The 20727-nt window shown below is 46.9% G+C and overlaps 2 protein-coding genes and 2 long non-coding RNA genes across 6 annotated transcripts in view; 2 read left to right on the top strand and 2 right to left on the bottom strand.

Annotated features, from left to right (window-relative positions):
• The window catches only part of LOC121012389 (uncharacterized), a 19377-nt gene extending 15203 nt beyond the window's left edge, over window positions 1-4174 (bottom strand). Inside the window, exon 1 of the long non-coding RNA XR_005782080.1 lies at window positions 3503-4174. This is a non-coding gene — a long non-coding RNA (uncharacterized LOC121012389). The remainder of the gene's footprint in view (window positions 1-3502) is intronic.
• Window positions 1-5860, top strand: part of LOC121012384 (signal-regulatory protein beta-1-like) — a 19430-nt gene extending 13570 nt beyond the window's left edge. The window contains exons 3-4 of the mRNA XM_040447483.1: window positions 4172-4280; window positions 4804-5860. Coding sequence (XP_040303417.1) covers window positions 4172-4280; window positions 4804-4807 — 113 coding nt within the window. The 3' untranslated portion in view covers window positions 4808-5860. The remainder of the gene's footprint in view (window positions 1-4171; window positions 4281-4803) is intronic.
• Window positions 4280-20727, bottom strand: part of LOC121012386 (uncharacterized) — a 92625-nt gene continuing 76177 nt past the window's right edge. Inside the window, exons 2-3 of the long non-coding RNA XR_005782077.1 lie at window positions 5041-5160; window positions 4280-4377 (exon numbers count right to left, since the gene is read on the bottom strand). This is a non-coding gene — a long non-coding RNA (uncharacterized LOC121012386). The remainder of the gene's footprint in view (window positions 4378-5040; window positions 5161-20727) is intronic.
• LOC121012382 (signal-regulatory protein beta-1-like) lies at window positions 9247-17844 on the top strand. Of its 3 annotated transcripts, none has more exons than XM_040447480.1 (5): window positions 9247-10212; window positions 10605-10742; window positions 14537-14884; window positions 17068-17157; window positions 17551-17844. In XM_040447480.1, exons 2-5 carry the CDS (start codon window positions 10670-10672, stop codon window positions 17634-17636), a joined length of 597 nt encoding a protein of 198 aa, XP_040303414.1. In that variant the 5' UTR covers window positions 9247-10212; window positions 10605-10669; the 3' UTR covers window positions 17637-17844. The 3 variants fall into 3 exon arrangements, with proteins under 3 accessions (XP_040303414.1, XP_040303413.1, XP_040303412.1); XM_040447479.1 differs by having other exon boundaries at window positions 10585-10742; window positions 16807-17157; XM_040447478.1 differs by having other exon boundaries at window positions 9248-10212; window positions 16807-17157.

Here is a 20727-nt window from a genome sequence, read left to right as displayed (position 1 = left end):
CAACAGCAACCCTCAGTTTGTTCTATGTATTTAAAAGTCTCATTTGGTTCCCTCATTTCTTCACCGGATTGCTTCTTTAGAAACTGAGATTGATGCTAGACTTTTCTTTGAATGTCACACCTTGGCCTGCTTCTGTTTCCAGGGATTCAGGAACGCGAAGCCAGGGTACCAAAGCTGTGTTCTTCCTCCAGTCTGCTGACACTTAACTGCCTGCCTTCCTCCTCCACCTTTCACAGTCCTCCTATGCTTGGACCTCATGCCATTTCCAGGGGTCAGGCATGCACTCGACCAGGAGACAAGCCCACAGCATCTCATCCTGACAAGCCTGGGTTTGGTTTTTAGACTTCTGTCTTACACTGGGGCACACACAAGGACTGTTACTTCTGGTATTTCTAGTGTGCCTTAACTGGCAATTTTGTTAGTGTGCTAAGGCTGCAAATAGGATTTTAAGGTTGGCTAAGCTGGCAGGCCAGAGCCAAGTGTAAGATGCTTCTGTGACCCTACGCACCAGGATGCCACTCCATGACGTCCCAGGGCTCCGGCCACTGCCTTTCTGGGTCCAGTGTGTCTGATGTAAAAATGCACATCTTTCGGTCAATGCTCTTGAGGTGTTTTATGATAGTCCTAGCTTAATGGACCTCCTTTCTCTCAATATGGCATGACCACGTGTGTTGCTGAGGCCTGGGGTTGGCTGGCTCTGTTGGGACAGAGATTCTGAGTCCTCTGATCTTTCTGGGTCTTCTTCAGGATGCCAAGTTTGCCTGCCCCATTTTTCCATCTTCCTTCACCGCTCAATTATGACACAGCACCTCTTCCTTCTTGTTTGCCTTTCCCTCCTTGAAGTATCCATTTTAAATCATGCCTCTCCCTTTTACTCCCATCTGCCCTTTTGAATGTCCCTGTCTCCTGGGGCGCCTGGGTGGCCCAGTCGGTTAAGCGTCCGACTCTTCACTTCAGCTCAGGTTCATAATCTCACAGCTCGTGGGTTCAAGCCCACGTCGGCCTCAATGCTGGCAGTGCAGAGCTGGCTTGGGAGTCTCTGTCTCCCTACTCTCTGCCCCTCCTCTGCTCTCTCTCTCTCTGTCTCTCAAAATAAATAAATATTTAAAAATAAATAAAATAAAACGCCCCTGCCTCCTGATCTTAGGTTCCTACTGCTGTTGTGATAACTGGCACATGCTTAGTGACTTAAAACAACCCACATTCATTATCTTCCATTTCTAGTGTGGAATGTCTAAAATGGGTGGCTGGGCTGCGTTCCTTCTGGGGGCTCGCGGGGAGAGTCTGTGTCCTTGCTGTTCTAGCTCCTAGTGGCAGCTCCACTCCTTGGCCAAGGGCCCCGCACCCTCTGACCTCTGCTGTGGTCCTCACCCGTCCTGCTCCCAATCTCTGCTGTGCCTCCTACGCTTGTAAGGGTTTCGGTAATTAAGTTGGCTCCACTCCAATAGTCCCAGATAATGACCCACACAAGACGTTAGCTAATTACCACACGGTCTTTCTTGCCACGTAAGGTACCACATATTCCCAGACTCTGGAGGTTCAGGGCCAACCCTTTTAAGCAAGCACACTTTGAAACCCATTCCTAAGATCTGTGTCCTGATGGGCAGGACACATTAAAATATTTTCTGATTTCAGGGCGCCTGGGTGGCTCAGTCGGTTAAGCGTCTGACTTCGGCTCAGGTCATGATCTCACCGGCTTGTGGGTTCGAGCCCCACATCGGGCTCTGTGCTGGCAGCTCGGAGCCTGGAGCCTGCTTCGGATTCTGGGTCTCCCTCTCTCTCTCTGCCCCTCCCCTGCTCACACTCTGTCTCTCTCAAAAATAAATAAACATTAAAAAAATTTCCAATTTCAGCTGGATTTAATATTGGCTGTGGTATTTCCATAACTCTCAGGCTCCTTGACTCGCTGCCCTTTGCTTCACCTGCCCTTTTCCTGTGGCTGGTGAGGGTAGGAGGACAGCGGTGTAAGTGACTGAGCTTTTGGATTTGGTGAATTTTCTCTTTTGTCTCCCAGAGATTTTGAAGGCTGGGCATTGTCTTCAAGGACTCTTGAGAACCAGATTTCCATAGAATTTACTGTCCTTTTATTCTTTTCCCTTTGGGTTTAGAAGTTCTATTCGGAGATGAGTAACTAAGGTGCTGCCTTGTCCTCAGCAGACACAAGTGCCCTGAGGGCTTTGAATGCCCTGTCTCCAAAGTCCCTATCCCACATCTCAGTATCTGTCTCCCATCGTTCCCCATCACGGCCCTGTTCTGGCAAAGCAGGTGCACTGAAGCTGAGAATCCAATCTTCTCTAGTGCCGATGCTCTTGTGGTTATGGTGGACCCAATTATGTCCTTAGCTTTTTCTTCCCTCTGGCTCTAGGAGGTGTGAGTCTGCAATGTTGCCTGGATGTCCTCTTTCACACTTGACCTTGCAGGTGTGATTCATTGGTCTCAGTTTGCATCGTCTTTCTCTGAAAGGCCTCAGCCCAGCAACACCCATCCAATCCCATAGTTCCTGTAATTCCCAACTCATTTCCAGATTACCAGGGTACTCCCATTCTCTGCTCACATCATCCCAGGTCACCACTGTGAGGTTTTAGCAGTGACAATAGCAGGGATGGCTGGGCCCTACCCCTGCCCCGCCACCAGGCTGGGGACCTCTTGGCCAGTCAGCTGACTGAGACCCGGGTCTGTCTCTGCACCTTAGAGCTGGGTTTCCAGACCCCTCCCAGACAAACTCCGCAGGTCACCTGCCTTGGGAAGCAGCCTCTAAGATATACGAGAAGGGGGGATAGCTCACTGTGGAGCGCTGCCCGATTCACGTGCATGTGAGACAGGGAAGGAGGCAAGACTGGCAAAGGGAGATAGTGAACACAAGGCAGCACAGAAGAGTCATACTTGGGCAGAGAACAGGCGAGCCGGATGCTATTTTTGACTTTTTAAAATGGAGCGGAGGGGTGAAACCTCTGTACCCGCTCTTCCTCCAGACCTCTGCTGCAGGCTGCCCTCTAGAAGCAGGTGCAAACATGGGCAACGCACCTCTTTCAACTGAGTATAAGTGCAGAAGGCCACTCAGCTGGGACTTGCCATCCCCCAACACACCAGGGGTAAAAATGATGGGTCACCGCTCCTACCTCTAAGATTATCCCACATATTTCAAAAACTCATTTGAGTTTTTTTATCCTTTAGTATTTATTGTTGAGAGAGAGAGAGAGAGAGAGAGAGAGAGAGAGCACAAGTGAGGGAGAGGCAGAGAGAGAGGGAGACACAGAATCCGAAGCAGGCTCCAGGCTCTGAGCTGTCAGCACAGAGCCCGACGCAGGGATCAAACCCACAAACCATGAGATCGTAACCTGAGCAGAAGTCACATGCTTAACCAACTGAGCTACCCTGGCTCCCCTTAACTTGAATTTCTTGATGCAAATCTAAGAGCAAAACCAGTCATTATAAAAAGGCAAAGAATCTGCAGCTATGCATCCAGATACAATGATCTACGTCCAACAGAAAGATATCCTACCTGATGCTGGCACTGGGGTCCAGGTGGGCTGGATGGTGTTTGAAAGCCCTCCTGAGAGTTTCCTTGCCTCCCTCAGGTGTTGTCCAGCCAGCAGGTCTCCTGAGGTCAGGGCACTCTGAGAGCTCCCTCAGCACGTGAGAACATCCAGGCCTGAGTGTGGAACAAGCTGGGCAGACTTGCACCTCGGTCACCATGACACTGTCCTCACTGTACTCGAGGCTGGGCTGATATTTGTTGCTATGACCCTGAAAGGTTGAACACATCCTGGTCCAAAGACAAGGTCGCAGATTCATCCTACGGGACAGCAGTGAATGATTTCCCACTCATCCGACGACCCTCCGTAAACTATGAGCCTGTTCCCTTCTCAGAAAGAGACCATCAGACCTGCCCCATTGGGTGTGGGGACAAGTCAGTAAAGCTCACTTGCGTGTTGTTGAGTTCTCTTTGTCTCCACCCCTTCCCTCAGGAAGGACACCCGGTACCCTGAGAGGGGGTGAGCGAGATGAGGTACTTCTTATTCTGAATTCTGCCCCGAGCTTCTCCCAGGGGAAATTCATGAGCTTCAGAGTGTTGATGGGACCAGGTCTCCTCAGATGGAGTAAGTGGAGGCCTCTGGGAGTGGACTCCTGGATCCCTCTCTGATGCTGCCTCCTGTCCCTTCATTTCCAGATCGAGAACTGTCCACTCCACTCCTGGTGGCTCTCTCCTTGGGCCCCAAGCTGCTGCTGCTCGTCTCTGTCTCTGCCATCTATGTCCACAGGAAGCAACGGATTGACTGGTGAGTTATGGACAAGGAGGACAGGGCTAGGTCAGTCCCAGAAGGAGCCAGGTCAGTGGAAGGGGCAGCCTGCAGGTCACACAGGGTCAGCGCCCACCTGGAATAAAGAGCAGGTGACACACCTTTGTCAAAACCCTCAGGAACTTCGGGGATCCCTCTGGGAGGTTCCCAACTCCCAGAAAGTGTGTGGGGTCCTACAGGAAGTGGGGAAGGGGGGTCAAGGGCTGTCAAAAGATATGCACAGAGTCCTAGGGCTTCTGGTAAGGAAGTGGGCAGAGAGGCTGAATGAGGGCCACCTGGGTGGGATGATCCCTTGGAGAGCATCTCTCGATTATTTGGGCACTAGGAGTCCACAGGAATGCTGTGGAATGCTGACAGGTGCCCACTGGCTGCTCTGAGGACGGCTCCCGCTCTGACCCTCCGTGGGACAGACTGGAGAGGATGGGGAAGGGGGATCAGGACTTAGGGAAGAAGCCTGAGGAGGCACAGTCCATGTCAGGGACCGCCTGTCCTCTCACTACAGGTGACCCAGGAGGAAAATAGCACCGAGGACATAGGAGACACGGGGAGAACATTTCTGGAATGATGAGCAGATAATCAAATGTGAACATGGGTCCACAGCTCCTTCCTTCCTCCCCTGCTACATGCCATCCTCGGTCTCTGCTGCCTCCTTCCTTCCCTGAGGGGCCCAGCCTAAGACAAGGAACAACTAGAAGCTTCCACAACCCTGCCCCAGATGCCTGCTTCCCCAGAGACCCACCTGCCCACAGTTCCTGCTGCTCCTCTCCTAGTCCTTGATGCCCCCAGAGCTGGTCTTCATACCTGGTCCTGAGCAGGGTCCACGGGAACATGCTCTGGAAACTGACACACGGGTATCTTCCTAGAATGTGAGAAACAAGTCACGTGTACGTGTACCAGGCTATCTCTCATCCATTTCCTGGGGACCGTGGCCCCCATTAAGTACACACTCAAGGCCGTGCTCTCGTGGGCCATTCCTGCCAACCCCCAGACTCGCCAGCCTCAGTGAGGTTCTCCAATGCCTCCTGAATGCAAATGAATCCCATCCTGCGTGGAAGAAGAGAAATGATTCTCCTTCCCCTTTGCCTACATGTCCTTCTACTCAAAGTAGAGAGGTTTCCTTCCTCTCCCTGTGACGGGGACACCAGCTCCCCATTCAGCTTCATCTTTCCTGATCCCCCCGCTCATGTATAGGTGCTGGCAGTCCTGAAACCTGGACCCTTCCCTGGTTTCCTTCTTTATACCCCGTGTTCAATTCTGCCTTCATAATGCTATGTCCAGTGGTGACATGGTAAATGTTCAACAATCCATGCCCAGAAAGAAAAAGAAGACTGATTTGTAGTGCTTGTCCACTTCTGCGGTGTCTACACTCCCAATGCGGCCAATTTCAAGCTGCCAACAGTGGAACAACTAGCTTGCAAAATTCCTGGAAAGCTCTCAGGAGCGAGGGCAAGCCTCCTCCCGCCCACCAGGGAGCTCCACCCAGCACCTGCACACTGCTCGCTCCCGGGCTGCCCCCTGGTCCCGGCCACCAGCATCCCTTCCTGGACCATTGCCACGTGCCTAACAGTGGCACGTTGTCTCCCTTCTGTGCACGGCTCAGTCTCTCCCCCTTTCAGGCTCTGCTGATATGTCCCTTTACGAGAAGCACCTTCCAAAAGCCACCCCATGTAAAATACCAATTCCACTCTCACTCTGTGTTTTCACAGCTCATACCCAAACTGAGCTGTTTCCCTAGAACTTAAGATCAGCTGACACGATAAACAAGGCAGTGCTCGCTCTGCACGGTGATGCAGGACCCAAGCAATGACAGCGCAGCTGAAACCACGCGAAGGGATCTCAATAATCACTGGGAAGCAAAACAATCTTCTGTGTCCTTGAAAAACTTTTTTCAACACATCGGAAGTCCACCAACTGTCAGTTAGGAATGTATCGGGACATAAAAAAAAACCGTGAAACTATTATTCACCTTTTGAAATATTAGAAACGTTGAAAAGGGAAGAGTTTTATTTGTTTGCAAAGACTTATCAAGAGTAGTTTGCAGAGGGCTTGCCTTCCTCTGACGGCACAGTTTCCCATATAGAGCAGGCGTCTGGATTATCTCCCTCCTTTCTCACTTGGGATCAGCTTCCAACGCTCCACCCTTAGCGCTTCCGATGCTGTGAAATCTTTACAACATTAATGTGAATGTTTGCTGGCATCACTTCGTCCGGGACATTGTCACCCTACCTTCCTCCCCCACTTTCCTCAGCGACGTGGTAAGTTTATCCTCACTCTCCTCCTCTGGCTGCATATCTAGATGCTTGGGAACAGTATCCCGGGCCGCATTCCCATGAGGGTCTCTGTGCCTTCATGAACCCCACTCCCATTGAGTTTGAACTTCCCCTCCAACCCTCTCGTTTCTCCACTGCACTGTCTGCCTTGGGCCCATTCCCTTTTTGCCATCACTCACTTTTGCGCAATGTCACCCAGGTTCATCGCCGGGAGACCAGGAGACAACACGACCACCTGCTCTGCTGTTGCGGTAAACCGAGTGACAGAGTCACAGCGATCAACCCCTGTGGGCTTTGAAAGACGTGATGCTGACTTACCGTAATGTGCATCTGTTAGTTACGTAGGGACCTGTGGCTAAAGAAGACCCGGCGGGAACGTTTATACTCCATGCAATTGTTCGTGGTAAATTCCTTGGGGTAAATAAAACTGGAAGCGTGTGTCGAAGGACTGGCTGACATTTGTGCACATCGACACCATACGAAGCGAGAACTGCCTCCGTGTGTTCGTCTCTTCCGCAAGGAGGACGTCGACTCTGACAGAGAAGGGCCTCTGTGTCCTCAGTTCCCAGAACAACGACCGCCACGTCTTAAGCCATCACATTACAAAATGAATAAACCAGTGACTACTTCACGGAGGACCTCACTTTCTACTAGATGTCAGATTTTAAAATGAAATTGTGCTTTATTGAATCAGCTGGTGCACGTATGCAAAACCATTCTGTCAAACGCTGCTCTGTCTTCATTGTGTTTTAATATTATATCATAACATCCTCCAGGAGGCAAGCGAGCGGATTTTCAGGAAGCAAAACCGTAAAGCACAGGAACCACCCGGAAGAGCCCCCAGGGGCCAAAGCTGCAAGAGCCTGAGCGAAAAATAAGTGAAGTGGTACCTGGTTCCGGTGTGGCCTGAATGTTGGTGTCCCCACAAAATTCGCGTGTTAGAATCCCTCTGGCCCACGTGATGGTGTTAGAAAGGGGGGGGGGGGCTCTTGAAAGTGAGTAGGTCATGAGTGTTCCACCCTCATGAATGGGATCAGCCTTATAAAAGAGACCCCACCCCCCCCGCCCCGCCCCAGAGCTCCCGAGACCCTTCTTCCCTGTGAGGCCACAATGAGAAATTCTATAGCGGGCCCTCTCCCAACCATGCTGGCCCCCTGATCTCAGACTCCAGCCTCCACAAGCGTGAGCGAGATGTTTCTTTTGTTCAGCAGCCACCCAGGCTGGGATGTTTTGCTACAGCTGCCTCAACAGACTACGACTGATAAGGCCAATGTAAACTAAATATCAATGAGTCCATATTGCTATAAACAAATAACCAAACACATTAATAAATGGAGGGAAGGAAAACATGTCCTGGGCAGAAAAGTCCCAGATAATTTACGAAGATACTTCACTGTAGGGTGAGAAAGCCTAACTCCCCATTCCTGAAGTGTGGGCTGCTTGTGGTGACTCCCTTCCAAAGAGGACAGAATGGAAGGAGGAAAAAGGAGTAACTACAGTGGAGACAGTTGACCCAATCTCCCCAACAGTCATACACCATTGGTGACACTGTGCACCCTGGATGTAATGTGATGAAAATGGCATTTTTCCTCTGTGACCTTCCTCCCCAAACCCATCACCCCCGGCTGATTATGAGAAAAGTATCGGACAAACGGCAAAGAGGGACACTCCACAACATACCCGAGCGGCGCTCCTAAAAACTGTCAGACCATCATGAACAAGCAAAGTCTAAGAGGCTGTCCCAGCCAAGAGGAGCCTAAAAAGACATGACAAGACAGTGTAATGTGGGATGCTGCATGGATACATGGTTAAAAACTAAGGAAATCTCCTCTGGACTGAATGTCTGTGTGTCTCCAAAGTTCACGTGTTGACATTCAATCCCCAGTGCGATTGGATACGGAGGCGGGTCTTTGAAAAGTTAATAAGGTCCTGAGTGTGGAGTCCTCATGAATGAGATCAGTGCCCTTATGAAAAATACCAGATGGACAGCTCCCCGGGTGCACCCTGTGAGAATACAAGTAGTGGGCGCTCTACAAACGGAAAGAGTGTTCTACAAACAGAAAGAGTGTCCTACAAACGGAAAGAGTGTTCTCATCACAGCATAATATCCTAGCACCCTGATCTCAACTTCCAGCCTCCAGAATTGTGAGAAATAATTTCCTGTTATTCAAGGCATCCAGTTTACGGCGTTTTCTTATAGCGGCCCAAGCTAAGGCAAAATCTAAGTAAACTATGGACTTTCTTTAATAATAACGTACCAATATTGGTTCATTAATTTTAACGGATCCACCACACTACTGTGAGAAGTGAATAAGGGGGAAACGGTGGGCAGCTGCGCCTGGAAACGCTGTATGATGGTCACAAGTTTCTCCAAATTTCAAAACTGAAGTCCATTAAAAAAAAAAAATCCCAAGGGGCACCTGGGTGGCTCAGTCGGCCGGGCGTCCGACTTCGGCTCAGGTCACCATCTCACGGTGCGTGAGTTCGAGCCCCACCTGTGCTGACACCTCAGAGCCTGGAGCCTGCTTCGGATTCTGTGTCTCCCTCTCTCTCTGCACCTGGGCCCCCTTGTGCACCGTCTCTGTCTCTGTCTCTCTCTCTTAAAAATAAATAAACATTAAAAAAAAAAAACCTCAACATCTTGTCTTCAACTTGATCTCTGCCTCTTGCATGCTCTTGGGGGACACTGGAAAGACGTAAGGGGTGGGGAGATTTTTCATTCAGGCAAGAGATGATGATGGAGATGGAGAAATAGATTCAGCAGGTATTTAGGAGGTAAAACAGGGCCTGTAGCAGGCAGACAAGAGTGGACAAGTGAGGGTGTAGAACACGGGTCCCTTTCTGGTTTGGCCAAATGGGTACAGGATGTGCCACGTACCGAACAGGATGGAAGGATGGCAGAGAACACCCGAGTTGAGACTACGAACTCAGTTTTGAATCCTTGAGCTCTACAAATGAAAATTTCAACGTCAAAGGATGTATAGGTTGAGCCACCAAGAAGTGGATTCAGGATTGGGAGCTTGACTGCATCTGGTTGCAACTCCAGCGCTCTTGACCTTCAAGGCACTAAAAATCCAGGTCTCTGAAGAGTTTAGAGTCTGCTGTAAAGTATGAAGTCCACCAGAGGTGAACAAAAGGGTAAGAGGCTGGGGACTGAAGGAAAGATCCCGTTAATCCCTCAGCAGGAACCATGGATGGCCTCCCAGCATGGAATTCATCTTTCCAGAACAAGGTGACGGAATGGTGACATCACAAAGGGAGGGGGAGTCTTGTCATCTCGTACAGGACGTTCAGCCCGCTCTGCATTCTCCTCTTGTTCTAACACCTCTCTTGGCCTTAACATCCTGTCGATCCCGAAGAGGAGGTGGGGCTCCCAAGGAAGCAGTAGCGAAATAGCCCTAGCCGTCAGCATGTGACTACGGATTCCTGGACATTAAAGGGTCAACGGCGGAGCGTGGGCTCAGAGTCCCTGGAGACAACCTGTGTGCTTGGGTAGAGCGCAATCCAGTGGTGAGAGAGAAGGAAGCAAACGTGCTGGGTCCTCTCTCTTTCTGAGAGTGTATCTTGTGTCCCTCCACTCCTTTCCTCCAGAACCGGCCCAAGACCCAACACAGACAGCAGGACAGCCCTCCGCTGCCCAGGTATGTGTCTAGGTGTGTTGCTTTCCCTCTTGCAGAGTATCGCCCCAGCCCATCTCCCCTGTGACTCCCTCCATCTTCTAAAGCACACATCTTCACAATCTCCAAAACTCTAACCTCTTTCCCACACCGTATCTCTGGGATCTGTAAACTGGCAGGTGGGCAGGTTGGCGAGAACCTCAGATGGGACGAGGCTCAGGAATGAGCACAAGCCTGTGGGTGTCAGGCCCTTAACTCTGGGAACCCCAAGCATTTCCAGCAGCAACTTCTCAGCTTACAGCCACCTTGTCTGTTCAGCTGATCATCTAAAAAGTGTTACAGTCCCATGGTCTTTCCTCTCATCACAATCCCCTTCCTCTGACATCATGGAAGCAGGGAGTGTCTTCTCTCCTCAGAGCACAGAGTCCCGGACCTCTCCAGGACAACACTCAAGACAGAGAAGGCTCCAGGGGCCACGACGATGCCTGTCCTTTCCTCCCTACACTGCCCAACTCTGCCATCCCTGCTGCTGACTCTGCTTCTGGGATTCACAGGTGAGTGGGGCTCAGGTGTGTTTTGTGGGGGGCTCCCCTATGCCTGTTTACTGTGTTCTCCTCACCTATTACCCTAGAATTTCTTGGGGGAGGGTTTTTCTGTCCCAGCCAGAATTTATAGAACTAGACTGGAATGGCTCCCAGCTCACAACATCTCCCAGGGGTCATGTCTGTTCCACACCCTTTTGTTCAGGTAATGGATACACCCCCCAACGGTCACAGGGCTCAGCACAGCATACCTGAGAGTTCTCATCCCTTAGCCCCTAGGATCAGAGAACCTGAGTTTTACACTTATCACCCCTACACAGATGCTACCTCTCAATGGAAAAAAAAAAAAAAAAAAACGTGTTGGAAAACATGAAAGTATAAAGCAAGGAAAGAAAGCACGGTGCTTCCATCCAAAGATAATCACCTTTAAAAATTTGCAGAGGTGTGCGTGCTCATGGAATTTAGCCAGAAGTGGTCACTAGAGGTCTGTCTGGGTCACTGATGGAAGGTGAACATTGCAGCGTCAACAACAGGACTGGGCAGGTCTCCTCTGCTTGGTGAAAAAGCCAAGCAAGCATGTGGAGTCTCTTCCCCAAGGCCATTGGTTCATCTTAGCAGAGGTTTCAGTCCCAATGCCAGAGCACATGGCCTTAGGGGTTCACATCAGATGAAAGAGGAAGCCAAAACCATTATCTGAGTCTAAGGAAGAGGAAGAAAGCTTGGATAGCAGAGAGTAACGTATATGAGACACCCGGGCCCACAGGAGAACGTCAGCAAACATCTCAAGAGAAATTAACACCAATTTTGTACAACGTCTTCCAGAAAAAAGAAGAGGAGGAAACACTTCCCTACTCATTTGACGAGGTTATTATTATCTTGATAGCAAAACCAGATAGACTTTACATAAAATAGAAAACTACAGACCAATATCCCTCACGAATCTAAAGGCAAGAATCCTCAACAAAGTGTCGGCATAGAGAAGTTCACAATGTGCAAAGTTATACGCCATGCGTAAGTAGGATTTATTCGAGGCATGCAAAGCTGTTTCAACTTTTGAAAATCAGTCATTGTAATCCATCAGATCAAAGGGTTAAGGGAGAAAAACTGCATAGCGGCATCACTTGATGCAGAAGAAGCATCTGACAAATCCAAAATCCGTTCATGATGAAACCTCTCGGCAAACCATAAATAGCAGGGAACTTCCTCTATGTGATAAAGAACATCTACAAAAAGTCTCACAGTTATCATTATACTTAATGGTGAGAGACACTGTATGTATTTCCTAAGACAAGGACTGAGGCAAGGGTGTCCATTCTCACAACTCTTGTTCAAAATAGTACTGGAAGCTGTAGCAGAAAGAGGGACAAGAAGAAAGGACGGGAAGAGGGGCGCCTGGGTGGCGCAGTCGGTTAAGCGTCCGACTTCAGCCAGGTCACGATCTCACGGTCCGTGAGTTCGAGCCCCGCGTCGGGCTCTGGGCTGATGGCTCAGAGCCTGGAGCCTGTTTCCGATTCTGTGTCTCCCTCTCTCTCTGCCCCTCCCCCGTTCATGCTCTGTCTCTCTCTGTCCCAAAAATAAATAAACGTTGAAAGGACGGGAAGAGAAGGAAGGGAAAGGAAAAGAGTGTAAATTGAAAAGAAAAGAATAAAACCTCCTTGTTTACAGATGACATGATTGTCTACATAGAAAATCCCAAAAGGATCTCCAAAAAAAAATAAATAAAACAACAAAAAACTCAGGATAATAAGCAAGTTCAACAAGGAAACGAGATCAACGCACAAAAATCAGTGTATTTCCATAGACTAAAAACACACGTGACCATTTATCTTAGCACCCAAAAGAAGAGAAATACTTAGGTATAAATTTCATATAATATATACAAGATCTAGGGGCGTCTGGGTGGCTCAGTCGGTTGGGCGTCTGACTTCGGCTCAGGTCATGATCTCACAGCTTGTGAGTTCGGGTCCCGCCTCAGGCTCTGTGCTGACAGCCCACAGCCTGAAGCCTGCTTCACACTCTGTGTCTCCCTCTCACTCTGCCCCTCCCCCGTTCATGCTCTGTCTCTCTCTCCTTGAAAAAGAAACACTAAAAAAATTAATATATATATATACACACACAAGATCTATATAAAGAAAGCTAGAGAACTGAACAAAGCAATCAAGAAAAAATAGAGATACATTCCATGTTCATGGATAGGAAGACTCAATATTGCCAAGATGTCAGTTCTTCCCAATTTGATCTATGGATAAATGCAATTCCAATCAAAATACCAGCAAAGTACAGATATTGACAAACTGACTCTGAAGTGTATATGGAAAGGTTAAAGATCCAGAACAGCCAACTCAACGTTGGAGAAGAACAAGTCAGACTGACACCATTCGACTACAAGACGTACTAGAAAGTTCCAGTAATAGAAACACTGGCATTGGTGACAGAATAGACACACAAATCAATGCAATAGAATAGGAAGTCCAGAAATAGACTCACCTAAATACAGCCAACTGATCTGTTGGAAAGGAGCAAAGATAATCTTTTCAACAAATGTTGCTATAACAATTGGAGATCTGCACATCCACGTGCAAAAAATAAAATAAAATAAAATAAAAAAATTCTAGACACAGACCTAACAGGCTTCATAAAAATAATGTAAAACACAAAACTATAAAATTCCTAGAAGATATCCTAGAAGAAAATCTAGATGATCTTTGATATGGAAATGACTTTCATTCATAAACAGAGTTCGCATTTTAAAGCAGTTTTAAGTTCACACCAAAATGGAGAAGAAGGGGCAGAGATTTCCCTTCCCCACACATCACAGCCTCCCGCATTATCAATATCCTCCACCAGAGTGGTGCGTATATTACAAACAATGAACCTACACTGATGTCATTAACACCCAAAGACCATAGCACACATTATGGTTCACTCTTAATATTGTATAGTCTATGGGTTTGGACAAATGTATAGTGAGATCCGCCTTTGTAGTATTTTACAGAATTGTTTCGCTACCCTAAAAACCCTCTGTGCTCTGCCTATTTACCTCTTTCCACCCTAACCCCTGACAATCACTGATGTATTTACAGTCTCTATAGTTTGGCCTTTTCCAGAATGTCATACAGATGGAATCGTGTAGTATGCAGGCTTTTCCTGCATTAATGATAAGCTTTTAAGGTCCTTTCACATCTTTTCAGGGCTTGCTTGAAAGCTCATTTCTTTTTATAGCACTGAATGATATTCCACTGTCTGGATGTACCACAATTTCCTTATCCATTCAACTACTGAAGGTCATCCTAGTTGCTTTCAAGCTTGGCAATTATAAATAAAGCTGCTATAAACTATGAGGTGGAATCTGTTCCCGGCCTCACTCCTAACCTCTGGTAGCCTCAGATGGTCCTCAGAGGGTACATGGCATTCTCCCTGTGACTTCACATCATCTTCCCTCTGGGCATGACAGATAAGCTAAGCTGCGCTTCAACTCCTGGATCACATGAGCTATGAAACCGTATGTATGTTCTTAAACCGCTAAGTTTGGGTCATTTGCTTTTCAGCAGGTTCCCTTGTTTATTAGAGCCTACTATGCTCCAGCCCATCCTCGTATCGTGATGCAGAAAAGAAGGTACCCGCCCCCTTTCTGTGCAGTGGTCCCCTCCCCCTCATCCCATATGGCAACCCAATTTGTAATTGTCATACTTTGGTGCCAGCTGAAAGAGTATGGAATGAGACTCCACCTTGACCTAGAACCAGACACTCAGAGCATCTTGGGCCAAGACAAAGAACACGAGAAATGATGCAAAGTTTCTCTCCAGGAACTGCAGGTGAAGAGTTCCAGGTGAACCAGCCTGAGAGTTCAGTGTCAGTCAGAGCTGGAGACATCTTAACACTGGCCTGCAACGTGTCTGCTCACTCCCCAGCAGGGCCTGTCTTGTGGTCCAGGAAGAACGGGCCAGAACAACAATTAATCTACAGTTTCAATGGCAGCCACTTCCCCCGAGTAAACCAAGTGGAAAACACAGAGGTCAATCAAACAGACTATCCCATCCGCATCAGTGATGTGTCACCCAAGGACACGGGCACCTATTACTGTGTGAAGTTAACAATAGGGCATCCTGACATGGCATACGTATCTGGTTCAGGCACCTACGTGTCTGTGAATGGTGAGTACGGCTCTGACAATTTCCATCCCCTTGGTTTGTAAAACTAAATTCTCCAAAATCTGAAACGTACCAAATCATCACGATACACTGGATACTGTGTCCCTTCATCCACAAACAACCCTGCAGGCTGGAATTCTATACATGGCTCTTCTGTTAGTCTGGGACCCTGAGCCCACTATTGAATCAAGCCTTGTTACAGACCAGGTCCTTCTCTGATGACCCAACCACTAAAACCCGAACACAGAGATACTCCAAAATAAAAAGATGTTCAGTAGGTAAAATGCAACTACATGTGTGTACCTCACGGTCCAAAAACTTGGTAAAATGGGCCTAGAAGTCTGAGTGCCCTTTCTGAGGTTTAGGGACAAACTTGAGCTCAAGAATCTGCATTGTGTCTCTTGTGGCCTATATCCTGACTCTAAGCATCAGTCCCAGACAGTTGCAGCCACATATTAGCTTCCGGATTTGGATGGAATCTCAACCCAGTTGAAGTTTGCCCCCAAGCCTAATATCTCCTGAGCCAAAACAAAGGTTCTGCCACAGCCAGGCAGAACCTCTACAAGCCTGCACAATTCCACTTGCCCATTTCTAACTGGAATGTCACTGGGGCCTGGTGGAAGGTTCCTGAGCAACCACCACAATGCAGTCAGGGACTTCATTCCCCATACAGGAAGTCCATGAGTGAATGTGGTCTCCTACTATGGCTTCTGGGGAACCTAGGGACCAATAGGAGTGTCCTTGTGTTGTCACCCACTCCCAGGTCTTGTTTGGAAAAGCTGTCCTGGAGGGGTTGACTCACTCTCCTCACACTTGATCCTTCCCTGGTCTGCCCTGGGCTACCCTCAGCTCTGCTGTTCTCTGATTCTCTGAGGACAAGCAGTGTTTCCTGCTTCCTCCTATGCTCTGAGTTAATTCCATTAAATACAGTGAGATTAGGGTATCCATCTGTTCTGCTAGGAAAACCAGTCTTCCCCAGTCATGTTCTCCTCAAGTCCACCCACGTTCTAGGCCATCCAACTGGCCATGGAACATTTACACATTTCCCTCAAGCTAGAAAATGTGAGTGTAGGCAGCCTACCTGCCATTCTCTCCCAGCCTCCCCAGCCAGGAGTTCCCTTGTCTCTCTAACCTGCACCTCACCCCATCAGTGACATTGATGGTTTGCCAACCTGAAAGGAGAGATATTACCAGGACCTGACACAGCGCGTGGTAGGGATGTTGGTGGCAGTGGGTGTCGGGGGTCAGTCGTGGACCCTTCAAAATTGACAAGGTCCCTTGAGGCTCTACTCTCTTTTGTTGGGAAGAGGAAACTGTCTCTCTTTTCTATCTTGAGAGATAAGCAGAGGAAACACACCCTGCCTGCATGCACATATAGTAATCCTAAATGCCCCCCCCCCAATTCTTTAGGTTTCCTCTCTCTCGACTTCCCCTTTCTCCATACCTGTCAACACTAATATCTCCACAAATTCCGTGGCTGATCACCCTTCAGAAAAGAGATGAAGGTCAATCCCAAACTGACTGTAAGTATGAGGTGGGCAGAGAGTACTTGGACCCATCTCCAAATGTACTGAGTGATCTTTGGCATTTAAATGGGGGAGGGACTAGTCTCTCTCCATGAACACTACCAATTCATAATCCCAGAACCTCTTCCTCCCTGTCTTCTTACCTTGGTTAGGGGCTGAGACGTGGAACTGGGGAGGTGATACAGCTGATCCCCTGCACTGACCCCCCCTCAGTCGGTGAGGTCAGGAGCTTCCACCACTTGCAGAGGCCCCTCTAAACTCAGCGTGTGCGTGCTCCCATGTGACATTAAAAGAACTAATTAATGAATGGGGTCCGACCATGATCTGGATCCAAGTTCTCTCCCATCCTCTCTAGGTCAGAGCATGGGAAGTAAGAAATGATTTTGAGTTTCTTTGCAGGAGCCTCACATGAGCTATTCCAGGTGCAACAAGCTGAGATGACACAGACTGTATCGACCGGAGACACAGTCAACTTGAGTTGCAGGGTACCAGATTCGTTCCCCAAAGGACCTGTCTTATGGTTCAAGGGAACTGGGCCACACCGGGAATTAATCTACAATTTCAAAGGAGGCATCTTTCCCAGAGTAAAAGAAATTGGACGCACCACCAAAGCTGGCAACACAGACTTTTCCATCCACATCAGTGAAATCTCTCTTGCAGACACCGGCACCTACTACTGCGTGAAGTTCAAGGAGGGGCAACCTGACCTGGAGTTCCAGTCAGGTCCAGGCACTGAGGTGTTTGTGACTAGTAAGTTTGTCTCTTCCTTCCCCTGTTATGGCTGCTATCTCAGTTAACCAAGTCCTCTACTCATCGAACAACTAGATTATGCTAAATATTATTGAAGGTGCAATATACATTCTTCTGTCATTCTCTCGGCAACTTGCGAATTAAGGGTTTTACAGGAGAAGAAACGGATTCAGAAAGGTCAATTGAGTGATGAAGGACATTTTGGTTGACATCCCAATATTCAACCCACCCCCAATAGCCTAGACTAAACCAGTTAAGGGTAATTTCATGACTCCCTACCAGTGATTAACTCAAATATGAGACTGTCTTAAGCCAGTTTGTGTCCCTAAGAGAAAAGAATAGGTTTGCAGAGAAATCTGGGAAATTAATGCAATTCTCTTTCTTGTTGGCTAGGAACAAGCAGTCATATTGCCCCAGGTGCTCCTGAGAGACATCTTATGACCATGAGGGGAACCAAGTTGAGGAAAAATCTGCTCTAGAGAAGTGCAAAGATATAAAGAATGTGGGTTGACGACATTGCACCGCCATATTGTTCCTGGTTCCAACCCCACTTCTGGACCTCCAGTTATGGGAGAGAAAACATCTCCTTGTTAAGCCAGTTTCCTGAAAGTTAGCACTATCCTAAGGGATGCCAGATGATAAAGTTCCCACGTCCACGGAGCACTAAAGTACGATTTCAAATCATGGTTTTTTTCTGTTCCTAAAGCCTTACTTTTTAATTTTATTTTTCTATTTTGTGGTAATAGATAATAATAATAGATAATAGATAATAATAATTATTATTATATAATTATTATATAAATCATATAATTATATATATTTACATATTATATATATTATATATAAATAATAATAATAATAATAGATAATTTTGTGAACTCTGAGTAATACCCAGCCTGAGAAATGATTATATTGGTGATACTACAATACTACTATTTTGGGGGCATCTACTATATATCAAGGATCTACCTTTCCCATACTACTGTCTTCACCTACATAGCAACTTGAGTACAAGAGGGATTGTCCTTTTTGTACTCATGTGAAAACTGGGGCTCCAGAGGAATCAGGGGTACAGAGAGTAGGAGAAAGAGGTGAGGTTGGTTTGGGCTCTCTCTCTTCACTTTACCTATTAGTGAAGAGCCTTTCCTTACAAGAAATAAGAACCCAAAATATTGGTTTAAAGTGATCCAGTAGCTGAGAAGGATTCTAGGTTCCTCCCGGCATCCAAGGCAGAGCTTTAGGACTAAGGACTCAGGGCCACCAAGAATCTTCTTTTAAATTCTCTCATCTCTATTCATCTCTGCCTGGCTTTGTCTCTCCTGATGCACACAGGCCTTATCTGTATAATGGAAGGGATAAGGGATAAGTATCTGTATAACAGAAGGGATAAGGGATAAATGTTGACATTCATTACGTCATCTCAGCGGCCAGGATGGGAAGAGAGCTTCTTCTTCCCAGCTTCCACAAATGAATCCCAGAGAATCATTTGAAATTGCCTTTCCTGTGCCTTCCACTTACCCATTATTACAAAGGAAAGAAGGTGCTAGGTAGGGAATCCATCAACCCAATGAAATGAAGGTCCAACAGACGACATGTGTCCCCACCAATGTCCAAACCCTTCATGTAACATATTAAGAAGTTGAGACCCAGAGACTGGGCTTGCGTAAAGTCACAACGGTTAACAGAACTCTGATCTCTTACTCCCATAATCCTTGGGTTTATGACTTTATCTTCTTCCTAATAAGAAGACTCAAGTTAGAGTGGGGGTGTGGATGTGCATAAAGATAATTTACCGAAAAAATACTGTGAATGAGTTCAATCTCCCTGTTAAAAGCCAAAGGGTCAGAAATGTATTAATTTATACCATTTCTACATAATAAATAAAAAGCATATATACATACAGTTTTGAAATACTGAGCTGAGTATAAGTTTGCTGTAGTTGTTATAACTAATTGTCACAAACTTCAGGGTTTAAAACAGAAATAGTCCTATGTGAGTGGTATGACAGTGTGAGGAGCTCTGTGCCTCTACTCCCAGAAAAAAAATTTTGGTGAAAAGAAATTATTTTTAATCATTTAAAGTAGTGACATCAGCAAGATGAGCAGATTAGGAAGTCCCCAAGCCTTCCTCTCCCATGGAGACAACCAAACAACAACCATCTATGGACCAGAATACCTTTGTAAGAATGTTAGAAATCAGCTGAGAAGCAGCAGCCCCCACACCAATGGAAAACCAGGAAGGGATTCCAGTGAAAGCTGTAGTAAAGTTTGCGATGTTTTGTACACTCATACCCCACACCCAACCTGGTATAGGGCACAGTTAAGGAGGAAACCTCCCATACATGCTTCACCCTCAGGATGGAAACAGAACAAATCATACATCAAACACTCTGGATTGTCTGGGGGCTGCCTGAGGGGATGGTTTCTGTCTCATCTGATTAAGTGCACTAAAAGGAACAGCAGTGCAGGTTAGAAGTGCTGAAAACAGAGACCATCAAAATGGCTTATTAGAGCTACACACGTTATGCAGCTCCACAAGAAGACACCAGGGAGAATAAGAGACTGTGATCTCTCGAGAAGAAAAGGCAAGCTGCTTAGAGAATTTGAGGCAGCTAAAAAACCATACACAAGCCCAGAGAAGTTACATCCCCAGAAAACATTTGAAAGGTCCCAGAACTTCTTGCCAGGCTGACTGAGGAAGTAAGCCAGTCCATAAAACAGTGGTTATCTTAGTCCATTCAGGCTGCGATAACAAAATACTAGACTGGGTAGCTTATAAATAATAGAAATTTGTTCCCTACAGTTCTGGAGGCTGGAAATCCAAGATTATGGCACTAGCATGGTCAGGTGAGGTTCATTGTGGCTTAACATGGTAAAAGGGGCTAGGGACTTCTGTGGGGTCTCTTTTATAAGGCACTAATCTCATTCATTAAGCATCCACTCTCATGACCTAAGCACCTCCTGAAAGCTCCACCTACGAATACCATCACATTTGGGGAGTAGAATTTCAACATATGAATTTGGGGGAGGATGCAAACATGGTTTTTTCAAATGCCCAAATCCCAAAAAAAGAGAAAAAAAAAAACACACAAAGAACCAGGAAAACATGGCCTAATGAAATGAAAAACATAAAACTCCAGAAGCCAACCCCCTTAAGAAACTCAGATAGCTGGACTTCCTGCCAAAAAACTCAAAACAACTATGTTAAAGCTACTCAATATATTAAAAGAGAACATGGATAACCAATGAAATGAAATCAAGAAAACAACATATGAAAAAAAGAAAACAACATATGAACAAAATGAGAATATCAACAACAACAACAACAAAAACTGTAATAAAGAACCTAACAAATTCTGGACCTGAAAAATACAATAGTGAATTGAATATTTACCAGAGGGGTTAAACAGCAGACTTGACGAGGTAGGAGAAAGAACCAGAGAACCTTAACACAATTCACTTGAAATCACTGAGTCACAGAAGACAAAAGAGTTAAGAAAGTGAAGACAACCTAAAACATTTATGTTACCATCAAACAGACCAATATACACATTATAGGAATCCCGAGAGA

The sequence above is a fragment of the Herpailurus yagouaroundi genome, unplaced genomic scaffold (genome assembly GCF_014898765.1).
Source record: "Herpailurus yagouaroundi ecotype Mexico unplaced genomic scaffold, PumYag 196, whole genome shotgun sequence".
Lineage (NCBI taxonomy): Eukaryota > Metazoa > Chordata > Mammalia > Carnivora > Felidae > Herpailurus > Herpailurus yagouaroundi.
Note: the sequence above shows the minus strand (reverse complement) of the source record. Positions and strands in the feature narration are given on the sequence as shown.

Excerpts from the sequence above, each read along its gene's own strand:
- LOC121012382 (XM_040447479.1), top strand. The coding sequence starts at position 10,670 with ATGCCTGTCCTTTCCTCCCTACACTGCCCAACTCTGCCATCCCTGCTG. Across the intron at positions 10,743-14,536 it reads TCTGCTTCTGGGATTCACAG|GAACTGCAGGTGAAGAGTTC; the intron begins GTGAGTGGGGCT and ends GTTTCTCTCCAG. Across the intron at positions 17,158-17,550 it reads CACTGAGGTGTTTGTGACTA|GAACAAGCAGTCATATTGCC; the intron begins GTAAGTTTGTCT and ends CTTGTTGGCTAG.